General features: G+C 62.2%; 6 protein-coding genes across 6 annotated transcripts; 1 reads left to right on the top strand and 5 right to left on the bottom strand.

Moving 5' to 3' along the window:
• Nucleotides 1-14: 14 nt before the first annotated feature.
• On the bottom strand, nucleotides 15-2,447 carry COLE_07052 (uncharacterized protein; the record flags this gene model as incomplete). Its single annotated transcript, XM_018420905.2, has 4 exons — nucleotides 15-167; nucleotides 203-1,432; nucleotides 1,504-2,265; nucleotides 2,424-2,447. 4 exons carry the CDS (start codon nucleotides 2,445-2,447, stop codon nucleotides 15-17), a joined length of 2,169 nt encoding a protein of 722 aa, XP_018277629.1.
• A 2,089-nt stretch (nucleotides 2,448-4,536) lies between these two features.
• Nucleotides 4,537-5,823, bottom strand: COLE_07051 (uncharacterized protein; the record flags this gene model as incomplete). The annotated part of the gene is made up of 2 exons (XM_018424385.2): nucleotides 4,537-5,522; nucleotides 5,556-5,823. The coding sequence occupies 2 exons, from the start codon at nucleotides 5,821-5,823 to the stop codon at nucleotides 4,537-4,539; spliced, it is 1,254 nt and encodes a 417-aa protein (XP_018275730.1).
• Nucleotides 5,824-8,482: 2,659 nt separating this feature from the next.
• On the bottom strand, nucleotides 8,483-9,030 carry COLE_07050 (uncharacterized protein; the record flags this gene model as incomplete). The annotated part of the gene is made up of 2 exons (XM_018426242.2): nucleotides 8,483-8,928; nucleotides 8,991-9,030. The coding sequence occupies 2 exons, from the start codon at nucleotides 9,028-9,030 to the stop codon at nucleotides 8,483-8,485; spliced, it is 486 nt and encodes a 161-aa protein (XP_018275728.1).
• A 1,573-nt stretch (nucleotides 9,031-10,603) lies between these two features.
• On the bottom strand, nucleotides 10,604-11,343 carry COLE_07049 (uncharacterized protein; the record flags this gene model as incomplete). The annotated part of the gene is made up of 4 exons (XM_018424383.2): nucleotides 10,604-10,850; nucleotides 10,901-11,064; nucleotides 11,097-11,178; nucleotides 11,213-11,343. 4 exons carry the CDS (start codon nucleotides 11,341-11,343, stop codon nucleotides 10,604-10,606), a joined length of 624 nt encoding a protein of 207 aa, XP_018275727.1.
• A 222-nt stretch (nucleotides 11,344-11,565) lies between these two features.
• On the top strand, nucleotides 11,566-13,082 carry COLE_07048 (uncharacterized protein; the record flags this gene model as incomplete). The annotated part of the gene is made up of 3 exons (XM_018424382.2): nucleotides 11,566-11,872; nucleotides 11,910-12,897; nucleotides 12,932-13,082. 3 exons carry the CDS (start codon nucleotides 11,566-11,568, stop codon nucleotides 13,080-13,082), a joined length of 1,446 nt encoding a protein of 481 aa, XP_018275726.1.
• Nucleotides 13,083-13,554: 472 nt separating this feature from the next.
• Nucleotides 13,555-15,853, bottom strand: COLE_07047 (uncharacterized protein; the record flags this gene model as incomplete). The annotated part of the gene is made up of 4 exons (XM_018421003.2): nucleotides 13,555-14,521; nucleotides 14,554-14,798; nucleotides 14,830-15,255; nucleotides 15,290-15,853. The coding sequence occupies 4 exons, from the start codon at nucleotides 15,851-15,853 to the stop codon at nucleotides 13,555-13,557; spliced, it is 2,202 nt and encodes a 733-aa protein (XP_018275725.1).
• Between the last annotated feature and the right edge of the window lie 96 nt (nucleotides 15,854-15,949).

The following is a 15,949-nucleotide window of genomic DNA, read 5'->3' as shown; positions in this document are numbered from 1 at the left end:
ACACAGCTAGCTAGCTAACGGGCTAGCACGTTTAGATGAGCAAAACTCACCTCAAGATCCCGCATCACCGCAGGGTCGATAGGCAGCACCGACTTCCTCCTCATGTGTGGGGGCGTCTGCTGCTGGCTGGCCGGAGTGGCCGCCGCGTTCAAGACGGGCGAATCAGGCTGCCCGTCAGCATTGAAGTCGGCGAAGCACTCACGCTCCGCTGCTCAATGCCCGGGTCAGCCACGGGCACAATGTCGTCGGCAATCGACCGGTCGAGCGTAAAGCTCTCGCTGACATCGAAGCCATTGGCCGTAAGATCGACCGACCCATCCCCGTCGTCAACGAACGGCTCAGGACGCGGCGGTGGCGATCGCGAGAGGAGCTCTGGAAGCGGCTGCGTCGAGCCGCTCGCCTTGTAGTTTGCGATGGCCTGCTCGCGAACCGCAAGCCACTCGTCATAGCGGGCGACCGCTCGGTCGTACTCCTCTTTGCGCTCGCGCTTGTAGTTGTGCTGCACTTCGTCAAAGAGCTCAGGGTTGATCTCCATGAAGAGCTTGAGAGCGTTGTAGACCATGGAATGGATCGTCCGGTTCCAGTGCTGCTTCGAGTTCTGATAAAGGGCGGGGAAGACGATTGGGAGGATGACGGCAATGTGCTCGCCCATGAGGTTGACAATGTACTCGTTGTTCCAGTAGTAAAGCGCGCGCTCGGCGACCTGGAAGTGCTGCGAGTTGATGCAGCGCGCAAGCTGCGAGAAGAGCGGCTGCATGATCTTGGCAAACTCGGTGCCCTCGATGACGTCGAGAATCTCTTCGACCTCGTTTAGGTACATGACCTCCTTGGGCGAGTTGACCTTTGGCCAGTACCGCAAAAGGCCCAGGATGACCTCCTCAGTGAGCATCGGGTCCTTTTCCAAGAACTGGACGACGCAGTACGCGAGCTGGGGGTGGTATAACGCGAGCGACTTTGCCTTGTGAAGCGGGAGAAGGACGCGGGTTAGGAAGATCTTGTGCTCTTCCTTGAGAGGGAGGGCAAAACCGTTAATGATCGAGCCAAGAATCTCGAGCAGCTCTGCGATGCCGTTGTGTCTCTCGGTCTCGTAGACAAACTGGAAAAAGACATGGTTGATCGAACGGCGGATGAATGCTCGGAGATTCAGGAATTTGCCGTAGATGCGGTGCAGTGTCGTCTTGAGGAAGTCGCGCTCTCGAGGGTCCTCCGAGTCGAAGAGCTCGAGGAGCTGAAGGACAAAGGCCTGGTCAATGTAGCGCTTGCCGACATTCGTGTTGAAGTCAGGGCTCTCGACAAAGCGCAGGAAGAACTCGTATACTATCTGAAGGTGGGGCCATGCGAGCTCGAGCACGGGCTCATCTTCCTCGGGGTCGAACGCGTCACCCGTTGGGTTGACCTGGGGTGGGATGGAGCGGAACAGGTTGGCCGAGAACTGTTGTTGTCAGCCAACTGATGCGATAAAAGAAACAAGGCAATCAAAAAAAAGCGAAGAAGCGCGCTTACCATGCCAACGACCTCTGGATAAATGTTCTCGGTTATCACGCCGCGCTGCTGAGTAATGTACTCGAGCATCTCATGGAGGGTCTGAGCCTTGATCTGCTTGCCTGTGAGTTCCGAGCTGGCGTCGTTAAAGTCAAAAACGACTCTACATTGCTGGAGCTTGCGGATGAACAAGGCATTGCGCTCCTCTGGGCGGACCTCTGTAAAGTGGGGGAGCTTTTCAATCTCGACGCGCTCGGTGACGTAAAAGCGCGAGCTGCGCTGCTTGCGGGGCGTCTTGCCGACGATGGGGATCGTGTCCTTGGGTTGACGGAGGCGGTTAAGGGGGTTGTTTGCCTTTGGCGGGGTGGGTTGACCGTCGGGACCACGGTCTGGTGAGCCAAACTGGCGGCCGTGGGGTGAGTGTGGGATGGGGTCGGCGGGCATTTCAGAGTACTGTGGTGGCTGGGGTGCGCCCGAGATGATCACGAGGGGAGGTGCTGGCTGGGTCTTGTCAGAGACGGGGGAACGGCGGGGGGTCAACGGCGCTCCTGCATGAGCAGTGAGTGACGAGGACCCAGCTGCAGCATTCACATTGCCAGAAGAAGGCGAGTCCTGGGGCCCGCTGCCAGCAGTTGGGGCCGAGGCAGTTGCGGGGTTGTTGTTGTTGTTGTTGTTGGGACCGCTTGCAGGGCCAGGAGAGGATGGGCCTGGGGATGGCGAGTTGGACTGCTTCGAGTTGGAGGGCTTGATCTTGCTGTCTGAAGCCTTGGACGTCCGTGACAGCTGTATAAAGGTGTAAGCAACGGCGCGCGCGAGTCTGACGTGGACAATGGGAAGGGGGTCAAACGACCGTGCCTTGACCAGTGTGGTGGTGGTTTGTCGATGAGACAAGCGGCGGGCAAGTGAGGGAGAGTGGGGAGGGGAGATTGAACGCGACTTACCACGGCCTTCTTCAGCCCCTTCATTGATGGTTAAGCTCGAGGGGAGATGAAGAGATGCTTGCTCTGATGGGAGCAGCTAAAGAGTTTGGTGTGCAGGCGCGCGCGTGCGTGTTTGAGGGTGGGAGATTCCAAGACGCGACTGCGGCACGGGGGCTGTTGCTGGGTTTGGGGTCGCGTTCGGCGGCGGCGGTGAGAGGAGCGAGGAGAGGGGAGGAGGAGAGGAGGAGACGTGTGTAAGTGTGTGAGAGAGGGGGAGATCAAAGAGAGAAAGAGAGCAAGAGGCGAGCGTTGAGGGCAAGTTGACGCCTTGACCACTTGGGTGTGTGACGCGGCGGAGGGGGATTTAGCGCAGGCAGCGTGGGAGGCTAGTGCGGAAGGTTGTGAGAGGGTTATGAGAGGGGGGGGTAGGGTGATGATGACGGGGAGGATGTTGGCGATGATGTGGAGAGAGGGGGGAGGGGGGGGGGAGGTAGTTGTTGTTGTTGAGAGAGTAGTAGTAGAATGGAAAGAGAGAGGAGGACGAGGTGATGGTGTTGCGTGTTGCGTGGTGCGTGGCGGGGGGGAGGGGGAGGGAGGAGGAGACGACTTGGATGGGATCGATGGACGGGAGCCCTGGGCCCCCCACCTCATCCACCCTGGCCCCTTCGCCACCACCCGGAATCAATTCGCCACGCGACGCGACTCTCACTCCCTCCACCTCCCCTCTCATCCCACTCTGCCCCCCCTCCTCATATGTCCGCTAGTTCCGAGCGAGTGGCGGCTCAGAGCCATCAGCCAATCCAGCCTGCACCATTTCGGGCCATCTCGTCCACACCGCTGCCACTCCCGACCTCGACGTCCCAACTCGCTTCCTCACCACCACCACTTTCCCCTCCTCTTCTCTCCTCCAAAACAACCCCGCCACCATGTCCTTCGTGCGTTACCTCCCCCCTCCCCCTCCCATTGACCCCAATGCTTGCCCCCCGTGCTGACACTTGCCCTCATCGCTTACCCGCGCCCCCACCCCCACCCCGATCCTGTCCGACACATCCACTTCCATCCCGCATCGCGTCCACTCCGCGCGCGCGCGTCAACCTCCAACCGAACGCCCTCTCCACTCCGCCCCCCCCCCCCCCCGTCCGTGCGATACGTGACGACTGTTACCAATCAACTGTCCACCTCGCCCCCACCTCTCCACCTTCCTCCGTCCTGCCTCCTCACTCCGACTCGCCCGCGCTCGCGCTCGCGCTCGCGCTCGACCCCCACCCCACTTCTTTCCCACCAACAGTCCAACGCCATCTACAACGTGCTCTTCCGCCGTAACTCGGTCATGGTCCCCGCCGTCTTCGCGTCGGCCTTTGCCTTCTCCCTGTCGTACGACACCGTCACCTCGGCTTGGTGGGACAAGCACAACAAGGGCGTGAGTTGAGATTGCGTCGGGGAGGGTGGCGTGTGCTTGGGTGCAGTGGTGCAGGCTGATGATGCACCGGCACGCCTGGTGTTAAGGGATTAGGCGGCCAGGCGGCAAGAAAGGTCGTGTAGATTACTAGCTCTCCCAACGTTAACCACCCTCCTCGCTTTCCTCGCACGTGTTCACTGCTAACCCCTGCAGAAGCTGTGGAAGGACATCCGCCACAAGTACATCGAGGAGGAGGAGTAATCGGACGACAACATTAGTGGCTGGCGTGGAGGACGACCACGCCATCGGCCTCGAAGCGCTCGAGGCCGGGTAGAAATGCATCGTCTAGAAAAGGCCGGGGGGGTGGGGTCGAAAGGGTGGGGAGCGTGAGGAGCAGTGGGTCTGGAGGTGAACGAGAGCAGGTGAAGGAGAGCGAGTGAAGGGAGGTAGGGCCAGCACCGCCGTGGTACTGGCCTTGGGAGAGAGGTTGTCAGCAGTCAACCGGTATGGCGCGCTTTGTGGCAATGAAGCGTGGCGGAAGGCGGCGGCCAAGCGGAAGGCGTCGGCGCGTGCGGAGGAGCGGGGAGGATCTGAGAGGCATGAGCTGCCTGCCTCCTTGCGTCGTCCTCAGCCACGCCATTCACATAGCAGTCAGAGCACTCTCATTCTCGTCGCCCTCCCCCGCTCGCCCCATCGCCAAATGTACATGATATGACCTACTCTATGCGGCTAGCTCTACAAGTCGCTCACTGGGGTCAACGGCCCCCGCGACGCGGACTCACCAGCTCGTCCCTGCGGCTCCTCGCTGCGGTCCTCGCGCCGCACTACCCCATCATCCGGCGCGAGGTGGAGGTACTCGGCCACAAACACGCGCATGACAGCACACCACCTGCGGCACGTCTCGAGGTCGAGTGCGTCCTTATTGTCCGCCATGCGATGCCACACCTCCGGGAACGGGTTCGCGATGAGGTGGAGCACAGGCACGCCGCGTGTGAGGAACGGGCGGTGGTCGTCGTCGATCCCGCCGCCCCAGCCGCGCTGCGCGGCGAACCACTCGCCCGAGCTGTTCGTGAGGGGGCGCACGCGCGCGTCGGCGCTCGCGAGCGCGTCGAACAGCCAGTCTGTGCCGCGGTAATGCGACTGCAAAGCCGGGTTCGGCGCGCCCAACAAGTCGAGGAGGACGAGCACGTCGATCCCGTCGAGCACCGTCGGCGTCGGGCTCTGCCGGCGCCGCTGGAGCTCGGGGGCGAGATACGTCGTCTCCCACTTGGCCGCGAGGTGGCGCGAGCCGTACACCGAGTCCGTGGCGGTCCATGCTTGGAACGCCTCTTCGCCGTCGAAGAGCACGATTTGGAGGCTCGTCTCCGCCGCCTCGCCTTCGTCGAGGTGCGCGGTGAGCAGCGGCGCGCCGGCGGCGACGCGCGCGCGCCGCGCAGACAGGAGCGGGGTGAGCGCCTCGGCCGTGTCGAGGAGGAAGGCGACGGGCGCGGCGCTGTCCGTCGCCCCGATGAAGCCGCCCTCGGCGAACCACTTCGAGTCAAAGTGCGCCGCGAGCACGAGCTTGCGCGGCGCCGCCGCGTCGAACGTGTAGATGAGATTCGTGAATTCCACCTCGCCGTGCGGCGTAGACGCGCTGAACGTGTCCGTCTCGACGTGCCACCCGAGCTTGGTGAATACGGAGGAGAGGTAGTTCTGGACCTTTTTGTTGCCCGGCGTGCCCGCTGTGGTTAGCCAAGGCGGGGGTGCATACTTACACACGCGCTCGACGAGGAGGTGTTCCATGTGCCCCGCGTCCACTGCTTTCCATGGTTCGGGGGGCAGGTTGAGCAGCGCTGACACTTGTGCGTCTGACAATGTGCGGGTGTCGTGTGGCGGGCGGAGGGAGAAAGCGGAGGAGGGGAGGGCGAGGAGCAGCGCCGCGAGCAAGGGGAGGAGGGCGAGGGCGAGGGCGGAGCGCGCGCGCGCAGGCGCAGGCCGCGCAGGCGATGCGCATCGCCCGTGTCGTGGTCGTGCTCGCCGCATCGTGACAAGGTGAGACGGAAAGGACGGCAATTTGCATTCCGACACGTCGCCGGGGGCCGATCAGGCTCACCAAGGTCGCCGACGCGACTTTTGCCTCCGCCTTAAGCTCAAGGCCTCGAGGCCTCTTCGTAAAACAAGCAGAAGCATTCATCTTCTAAAGATATGAAAGTAAACTAGACAAATAGGGACACTGAACGAACAGCTCAACGGCTGACACTTGTGCACAGCGCCCATCGAATCGCAGGCAGCAGGCTCAAGCTGCCGCCCTTTCTCCCGCCGCCTACTCGTTCTTCTGCTTCTTGCGCTGCGGCTGGTCCTCCTCGTCGTCGTCGCCGAGGTCGATCGAGCCCTCCTCCTCGTCGTCCTCCTCGTCAAAGTCCGAGTCAAAGCCCGCAGGGTCGCTCGAGAAGAACTCGAGCGGCTCGGCGAGCACGTCGGCGATCGTGGTGCCGAGGCTCAGGATGTCGGCCTTCTCAGTGAAGAAGTGGAAGAACGAGCCGATGTCGCCGTTGATCTCGTCCTCGTCCTCGCCGAGCTTGCGGGGGTGCTTGGCCACGAGGTTGTTGCCCTCCTTCCAGTCGATGGTCATGGACTGTTGGGGTGGGGGTGGGGGTGGGGGTGCAGGCAGTTTGGTCAGGTAGTGCGCAAAGACGGATAGCATCAGCATTTGCCCTCTCTCACTTCGAGGCACGCACGCTTGGCTCGAGGTCCCCGGCCTCAAAGGCGCGCATCTCGTCCGTGATGCTGCCGTCGGCGGGCGCGGGCTTGGTACCTGCCGGAAGCGAGTACTTCTTGCGGAGCTCGGTGTTGGTGAAGAACGGGTTCTCCTTGAAGTGCTGGAGTCAGTTGTGCTGCCAAGACCGCGACTGAGCACTCACGAAAACAATCTCAAACTCGCGCGGGTCGTTCACGTCCTGGATGTGCTCCACGTCCGTGAGGTACTTGAGAGCATCCTTGTCGCTGGTGGTCGATGCCGCGTGTCCGATCTCGGGGTGTGAGAGCTGGCATAAGTGTCAGAGCGCGGCGAGGCGGAGTGGGCCGTGAGGAGGGCGGAGTGGGCAAAGTGAGGAGAGACAGGAGGGGGAGGACTGCCCGCGAAACTGATGAATAGGAGAAATGGCGCAGTCAAGGGGTGTAGGAGACGCTGCGGTGGAAGGAGAAGAGAGGTGGGAGACTGCGCGAAGCAGCATGAAGCCCACTACAGAAAAGTGAGAGGGCCACAACCTGCCTCCATGTCAAGACAAGGTGGCTTCACAACCCGAAACTCACAAGGGTGACAGCCCAGAAGAGGGGCACGTCCTTGACCTTGGACCGGACGAGCTCGAGGAACTTCTGGTTCTCGGCGGCCGCGACGCGGTTGAGACGGATCTCGCGGTCCTTGTCGGCTGGCGTCAGACTCGATCACGGGATGGGTCGAGAAAGCGGCGCCGGACGCCTGGTAACTGTGGACCAGAGCCGTAGAGCAGTATGAACAGCACGGGCGGCGGCAGTCACCCGTCCGTGCTCGCGCTACCGGCCATCCTCCGCCCTCCGCCCATCCTCCGCCATCCATCCATCCACCCGCATCCGTCCCATAGCCTCACTCCGCCGCATCACGCAACATCCTGCCTCATACTGCCTGCCTCCTGCTCCTGCTCTGCTCTGCTCTTGCCTCCCGCTCCGGCCCTGCCCCAGCCTCCGCCTCCCTCGCCGCCATGTTCCTCCCACACTCACCAGTCGCAAGCAGCGCGTGGACCTCGTCCGGCAGTTCTGGGGTCAGCGAGCACACGCAGCGACGCACCGGCCTCAAAGTTGTCTGGCATGGTGGATGGATGGGGTGGTGTGAATGTTTAGCGCCAGATTCTTATGACGGAGTGGAGGTGCGGAGATGGGGGGGGGGTGTCCGGGTCACGTGTCTACCAGAGTATCCATTTGGTCGATGTGCGTTGCAAGTGGTTCGTAGGATATGGGGAGGATGAGTATGGGCAGGATAGAGGGGAAAGGCTGTGAGTGTAACCTCCTAAGGAGTGACGTGAGAGTGAATGTATTGCCATGGAGTCCGACAGCTGCCACTGGGGGTTGGATGTGGATTGGCCACGATTGAGGATATCTTTCGGTTGCCTGAGACTAGGATACTACTACGACACACTCGAGACATCCAAAGCATGTCTGGACAGGACCTCACGAGTGAACCGTGCGTCCGATCTCTACTTGTTACTGCTCGCGAGAAGACAAGGAATGCTTGTATCTCGCAATTAGTGATAAGGCGACAAGGCGTAAGCGCGTAAGGCGGTTGGTGAAGATACCAGCACAGCAGTCAATCCTCCAGACTCACGTGCCACACCGCCACACGCCACGCATGCCACGACGCCAGCACGCCTAATCATTCCGCATCTGGAACCCAACAAACATGCATTGCTATGGACAAAGGGATACAGTGGTTGCGGTCGTGTCAACTGGAGGGAAACCGAGGGTATCATGGGGCATCGAGGGTGACCAGAGCATGGCTCGGGTGTTTACTCGAGCTCAGTTGGTGTTGTAGTGGCTGCGAGTAGGGTCACATGGTGCGCTTGGACTGGGGTATCGCGTGGGTGATCTGGGTAGGAAGGACTGATCGAGCAGATATGGGCGGCCTGGGCGGCTAAGATGGACGCGGGAGCGAGACAGAGACGGATCACCTTCAGGCGAGGATGGGTGCGGCCTCTTCCCGATAGTGCCGCTGGACAACTGGGAGGAGACCGCCGGACGGCACCGCGAGCCCTAGACCATGCTTGGCGGCGAGCTCGCGCAACTCTTCCTCGCTCACGTTGCTCGAGCTACCGAACAACAGGGCCAGGGCACGGCCAAACATCTTGGCACGGTCAATCTGCTCCCAGACCAGCACCTCTGCCTCCATCTCAAGCTCACGAGCAACGCCCCCAGCGGCACGGGGCGCCTCGAGAACACGGTCAACGAGGTACCATGCACAGTGTGTGTCGTCGCGCATGAGCGCGTACAGGGGCATCTCTACGGGGTGAGGGGAGAGCGTGCGCTGGTGGTTGGCGGGAGGGACGGGTGTGGCGGTGCTGCTGCTGCGGGGGAAGAGGACGAGGCTGCGAGTGGCGAAGACTGTGAGGTAGTCCATGGCTGGGGTGAGCTCGACTGGGCGTGGAGTGCAGAGGACGGAGCGAGAGAAGGAGTTCGCTTACTAGGTGGAGGAGCGGCAAGTCGAAGACGGAGGAGGGACATTTGAGCAACGCTTGATTGTGAGAGTGATGCTTTATGTGTCGCTGAGCGGGGTGACTCGTGTGACTCGATCGGAGTGTGTTGGCGGCGAGTGTGCGAGTGGCGAGTGGGGCTGTGGGGAGGTGGAAGCAGTGGGCACTGTGCTTTGTTCTGTGACAGTGACGACCGTGGGTGCGGTGTGTGCGGGGGTTGATGGGAGTGAGGGGAGGACACAGAGGGTGGCGCGAGGAGAGTGATGGATGATGTGGTTCTGGAGGTCTCGTTGAGGACGTTGAAAGTGCACGGGAGACAAGAGCACTGCGATGTCGTGGCGAGATGAGAGTGAAGAGTAACGAGTAAGAGCTGGAGTGCGTCGAGATGAATGCGATGAGAAGATGAGTGGGATGAGACAAGGAGCAGACGCAACACGATTGCTTCTTGTATCCCTTCGTGAAGAGGACCCAGACTGAGAGTCGCCGGATCGCCGGACTCTGAGATCGCCGTCGTCGCCGCCAAGCTCTCAAGCGTCGTGACGTGAGTGAAAGCGTTCGAAGCGAAGAGTGGTCACCCTCGAGGGGCAGCAGGGCGTCGACGACGCCAAGGGCGTCCATGGCGTCCAAAGCGTCTCAGTCAAACGGTGGATGGATGGATCGGTGGCGCTCGTGTGACCTTGATTCCTCCCATTCCTCTCTTCAGCTCATCGCCTCCCCCCTCGTTATCCGCGAGCGCCGAGCGTGCCGTGCGGAGGCATGCTACTCTTGCACTGCCGCCGGCGCGGTGACCTCGAACTGCGCCACCCCCATGGCACCCCTCGTTGCCCTCGTTGCCACACTTCGCTTCGCACGACTCGCACGGGTCACGAGCTCAAGAGCCAGTGCGGTAAGGAGGACGGGCCTAAGGCCACAGGCGCTCACCACCGACGGCGAGCTGTGCATTGTCGATCAGCCCAGTGAACGATGCGAGTGCCCAAGTGCACGATTGCATGTGATCATGCACACGTCGCCTGCACCTGCAGCCCCACAGATCTACTACAGCCCCTCGGACTCTCGCACCCATCTCCCCCTCTCCTTCGGCCTCGCCTGACCTCTCTCCGCACGGCCCGTCTCTCCTCGCTCACGCTCGAGCACTCTGCCCTTTTGCTCGATCGACTCGAGGCTCTGCTGCTCATCGCCGCCCCCGTGCTCCTCGCACCTCGACCCTCAGCCATCCACCCTGCGGCGCTCCCATCCTCAGGCATCAGGCATGCACCTGTTTACAACAGATAACTTCTAGTCACGCCGCCGCGAAGCACACTCCCGCACCGTGGCACGCCACTCCTCCATCGCTGCGTTATCTCATCTCACGGCGGCTCGCTATCGCCATATCTCGTCGGGCCAGACTGCCGTGAGAAACGCCGTCGCGGATCCGGACGCGACGCGCGCCGCGACGTCCAAAAATGAGGGATGTACTCGTTGGCCGCGGGCCGTTGGGTGCGAACAGTGGCGCACGCCTCCTCGGTTGTACACCTCTGAGATATCGGCGCTGCTTCCTCCGCCATCCGCCATATCCGGATCTTGGCCGGCGCACACCATTGACTCACCTTCACCCTCGCCCACGCTCATGCACGGCGCTTAGCCTCGCGCCCGTCATCCTCGGCCGGTCGCTTCTTATCCTTCTCCTGAGCCTTGTCGGCGGGCTTGGCGGCCTTCTTCTTCACCACAACACCCTTCATCAGCGATCGCAAGTCCTTCTTGGCCGGCTTCGCGGGCGCCGCCACCTTCTTGGACGGAGGCTTCGGTACCGAGCTCGGAGCAGCCTGCGGTTCCGTGGCCGCCACAGCGTCGGCGGCGCGCTTTGAGCGGGCTCTGTTCATTAGTGCTCTCTTATCTCATTCAGTTTAGGCCTGACAACTCACTCCCGATACCCCTGCAGCTCAGTCGTGACCTCCTCCTCGATCCTGCGTTCTGCATCGCGCTTCTCGCGTTCCTTCTCCGCCAAAAACTCAAACTCTTCTCCCACCAGCCCGCGGTACTGGTTCTTCATCTTCATGCGGTCATCCCACCAATCCTGCTTCAATTGCTGTGGTTAGTCTCGCCTCCCTATCCGCGCACCTTTTGCTCTTCGAGTCGCTCGTAAAGCGTCCTTCCATCGTGCTCCTCCTCCTTGATCTCGGGTGGCGGCTCCTGTCCGATCCTGTCGTAAGCGCCGTTCTAAATACAAGGCGCACCGCTCGTAAGCTGCCTTCCATTCCTCCTCGCGACGCTCCTTTGCCTCATCAACGGCATTCTGGGAGATAAAGCGCGCGCCAATACTCCCAGAAGCCAGCGCCGAGCGCGACTGGGTCTCGATGCTGTCCATGGCGCGGGCGGGGTGTCAGAAGTGGTGAGGAAGAGTTGAATGGAGGAGGTGATGAGGTCGTTTCCACAATCAGACGGCAACGGGAGCAAATCTGTGTGGTGCCCCGTCTGGCACGTAGCTCTTTGGCGGAAGTGGAGGTACACCAATGAACCACTCCGCCTTTGCGTCCTGTTCCTCTTCTCCTCTCCTCTTCTGTATCTTGTTTCCTCACGCTCGTTCACGATGCCGCCAACAAGACGACTAGCAGCGAAGCAGTCGCAAAATCAGCAGCAGCCTGCTGCTGTCTCTGATACGGCACCCGCTCCCGCGCCCCCGCCCGCGCCCGCGCCCTCCTCCTCCTCTTCCTCTACCCTCACGCCCTCCTCTTCTGCCCTCTCCACTCTCCTCTCCCTCCCCGTCCGTGCCCTCCGCGACCCCGTCGGCACAACAAAATCTCTCCTCTTCGACCGCTCGCACTTTTGGCCTCTCGCATTCCTCCTCACGGCCTTCAACCTCGTGCTCGGCACGGCAATCATCCTCCGTGTGCCCTGTACGCTTGCGCCGTCACGGCACCCCGCTCACACCAGACACCAAGATCGACTGGCCCGCGTACATGCAACAGGTGGACATGTTTCTTGCGGGAGAACGTGACTACAGCAAGATCGAGGGCGAGACCGGGCCACTCGTCTACCCCGCTCTCCACCTCTACATTTACACTGCGCTCCATCAGCTCCTCCCCGTGCCGCGCGAGCGTGCGGCTCAGTGGATCTGGCTTGCCGTAGAGCAGGCCACTCTTCTACTGGCCGCGGCAGTGTACTACCTCGCCGGCCGAGACCGACATATACCGCAATGGCTCCTGTTCCCTCTGGTGCTCTCGAAGCGGTCCCACTCGATCTACCTTCTCCGCCTGTTCAACGACCCGCTTGCAATGCTGCCACTCTACGCCGCCGTCGTCGCTCTTCAGCTCGAGTACTGGAAGATCGGCAGCTTTTTGTTCTCCCTCGCCCTCGGAGTGAAGATGAACATCCTTCTCTTCCTTCCCGGCCTTCTCGTTGTGCTCTTCCAGTCCCGAGGTGCTGTGGGCACTCTGGACAGCCTGATCATAATCGGCTTCGTGCAGCTCGGTCTTGGCGGATACTCATTTTTCGAGACGCCCGCCCAACTCCGCGTCTACTTCGCCAGCGCGTTCGACTTCTCCCGCTCCTTCCTCTATCAGTGGACAGTGAACTGGCGCTTCGTGCCCGAGCACATCTTCCTCTCCCGGGCGTTCGGTCGTGCCCTTCTTGGCTGCCACGCCGCCCTGCTGATTCTTTTCGGTCTCTATCGCTGGTGTCCCGTACCAGGCGGCACGCGCGCCGTCCTCACGAACGGCCTCCACACCCTCCGCGGAATGTTCAAGCCCGCCGTACCCCCTGGCCAGCTGTCGTCCTCGCATCTCCCTCTCGTTCTCTTCTCCTCCAATCTCATCGGTATGGCCTGCGCCCGATCCCTCCACTACCAGTTCCACACGTGGTACTTCCACCAGCTCCCGTTTCTGCTGTACTTTGGCGGCGGCTGGGGCCAGTGGGGTCTCATGTAAGTGTCTCACGCTGGAGTCTGCTCACGCCAGCCTCGGCATCCCCGCCATGCTCGAAAAGGCATGGGACACGTACCCCGCCACGCCGCGCTCTAGCGCGCTCATGTTCATCGCGCACGCCGCCATGATTGCCGGGCTGTGGGTCATGGGGCCGCGGCCCCCACCACGCGCAAGGATCGAGTAGGGTAGAAGCTTTGGCATTGCGTGTTCCATGACCAGATTGAGACATATTTGCTCGGGAGATGCCCAACCTTGACGATAAGCTCGGCCCGACACAGTTTTGCCCGCAAGCCTCAGTGAACCCAACTGTAACCCAAATCTAATCGTTCCCATGTCGGATGCCGCATATAATGCTGAACAGTTGCGTACTGCTCACAATCTTCTCACAAGATGAAACTCCTCCCACTCATCCTTCTCTTCACTCTGGCTACTGCGGCGCCGACCCCAAGCGACTCCCGCAGCCGCGGCTGCCGACTGTGGACAGCCGAGTCCTGCCACTGGGTGTGCTTCGCCTACGGCGGCGGCGCGCTGCGCCCCTGCAACACCGGCGTCGAGTGCATCTGCCACAGCGCCGAGCGGATCTGTAAGCCCTGCGCCTCCAGTGCTGACAGAAGGGAAAGCTCGCACCTGACGCATAGCCCATACTCATGCATGCATTACTTGACGTCGCGGACGGCTACGGCCATCATGACGGTCTCAGCCGCCGCCTGCGGCTCATGTACGCGGAGGACGTCGACGGCGCCGCTCATAGCGCAGAGGGCGTTGACGGCGGCGTCGCCGGCGCCGCGCTCCGCCGGCACCCTGCGTCCGGTCACGCGGCCAACGAAACCCTTGCGGCTCGCGCCGACGAGGAGTGCGTATCCGGCCAGCTCGTGCGTTGCGAGCGCCCCTATGTCGCGGAGGAGGCGGAGGTGGTCGTCGTGCGACTTGGCGAACCCGAGCCCGGGATCCAGCACGATATCCCAGCGCTTCACGCCGGCGGCTTTCGCGGCCGCCACAGAGGCGGCGAGCTCGGCCCGCACGCCGGCGAGCACGCCGGCGGCGTACGTCTGGCTCGCGGGGGCGAGCATGCTCACCGCGTCGCCGCGGCTGTGCATGAGCACGACGGGCATGTCGGCCTCCGCCATTGCTGCCAGCATGCCGGGCTCGCGGCCGCCACGCACATCGTTGATGCAGCTCGCGCCGGCGGACGCGGCCGCGCACGCCACGGACGCGCGGTACGTGTCCACTGAGAGCGGCACGGTCGCGAGCGCGCGGCTCGCGCGCGCCGCTTCGAGCAGCGGGATGACGCGCGACAGCTCCTCCTCCGCCGTGCATGGCTCCGAGTTCGGGCGCGTCGACATGCCCCCGATGTCGATTATGGCCGGCGGGTTCGGCTGCGCCATCATGCTTTCGCAGGCGCGCAGCGCGTGCGTCGTTTCCGTGCGTGATGCGTGTCCGTCGGAGAAGGAGTCGGGGGTCGCGTTGAAGATCGCCATGATGGCGGGCGTTGAGGGGGTTGTGAGGCGCAGAGGGCGCGCCGGGTAGGGGAAGGGGATGACGGGCTCGAGGCCGCCAGGTGGGGCGCGAGCTAGGAGCTCGGAGATGGGCAAGAGGCCCGGAGGGGTGAAGTCGGCCGCGATGCTGCTGTTAGCGAAGTAATGCGAGTCGCTCACTCTGCCAGTGGGCGGAGCACAAACTCGCGCTCAGCAAGCGAGGCGTGAGGTACTGTGAGCCATCCGACGCCGTCCTCGTCCGGCTCGTCTCCTGGCTCGCCGATGTGCACCACTTCGTCGCCGTAGGCGATGAGATCCAGGTCAATGACCCGTGGTCCGTTACGATACGTCTTGGTGCGCCCGACCTCGAGCTCAGTCTGCTTCAGCAGCCGCAAAAGCTCAAGCGGCTTGAGAGACGTTTGGATCTGCGTAAGCCGTGGCCTTGAGGTCACTCACCTCGATGGCGCCGTTGAGGAACCGCTCTTGGTTCTCTTCATACATCGGCTCGCTTTCGTAGAGCCGGCTGGTGTCCACCAGCCTGCACCCACCCTCCTGAAGGAGACGTACGGCGCGTCGTACGTAGCCTACGCGGTCGCCTAGGTTGGAGCCAACCGCGATGAAAACTCGGGGCGGCTCGGCCTTAATTGCGGCCATTGTGGAATGGAAGCGAGTGCCGACAGGGTAAACGCCGCCACGCTTTGTGAACGATGCGGCAGTACGCGAGGCGCGGATGACGGGCGTCGCGAATGGAAGCGCCGAAGGTTTGCGGAGCGTTACGTCGACGCGAGCGTCGGGGGCTGACAGCATGGGCAAGGACAGAAGGTGCCGGGCGAACGAGTCGACGAGCGACTCGAGAGTGCCAAACTCGGACTTCTCCAGCCACTGCTGTCAGCGATGCGCTCCACACTGCCCTTACTGTAAATGCCTGATCCGCCAGATCTCGGTGGCTCCATCCCTTTGGCTCATACCCGTCGACAGTGATGTCCGCCTCGAGCCGCTGCCGCTCCGCTCGTTCGTGCGAATGCAGCCCGATGACACAAGCTACGCGCAGGTCTCGAATCGTGCATGTTGGAGGAGGCATGGATGCTGGCGATGTAACACGGGGGAAGTATTGGGTGTAGTCTGCGGACTGAGCCTGGAGGAGGGCGCGGGGGAGGCGTGCGCGGACCGTGACGCCGGCGACAGCCGGTAGCCTGAGGGCGACGATGGCGGCTTCTCGCAAGATTGCCGAAGGATTGGGCCAGACGCGAGCGGGGTCAGCCACGGCTGCATACACAGCCTTGGACACAGATGAGTAATTCACGCCAAGTCCCCGCATGTCGTCCTCGTCGACGCAGTGTGGGACGACAGTGGGGAGGAGGTCGATGTCGAGCTCGAGCTCGATTGGACAGGGAGGAGGCGGGGTGAGGCCGAAAGCGGAGGGACCGACACCGTGAGCGAGATGGCAGGAGAGTGCAGCGACTGTGATTCTATCAGGCATCGAAGAGAGAGGAGCGATGGGTTGAACAAGAGATGGGAAGTGCACGAGTGGGATATCTGTGAGAAGTGAGAGCTGATGCGGAGCAACTATCCGGTC

Source organism: Cutaneotrichosporon oleaginosum (genome assembly GCF_008065305.1).
Source record: "Cutaneotrichosporon oleaginosum strain ATCC 20508 chromosome Unknown ATCC20508_contig06, whole genome shotgun sequence".
Taxonomy (NCBI): Eukaryota; Fungi; Basidiomycota; class Tremellomycetes; order Trichosporonales; family Trichosporonaceae; genus Cutaneotrichosporon; species Cutaneotrichosporon oleaginosum.
This window is presented reverse-complemented; position numbering and strand designations above follow the sequence as displayed.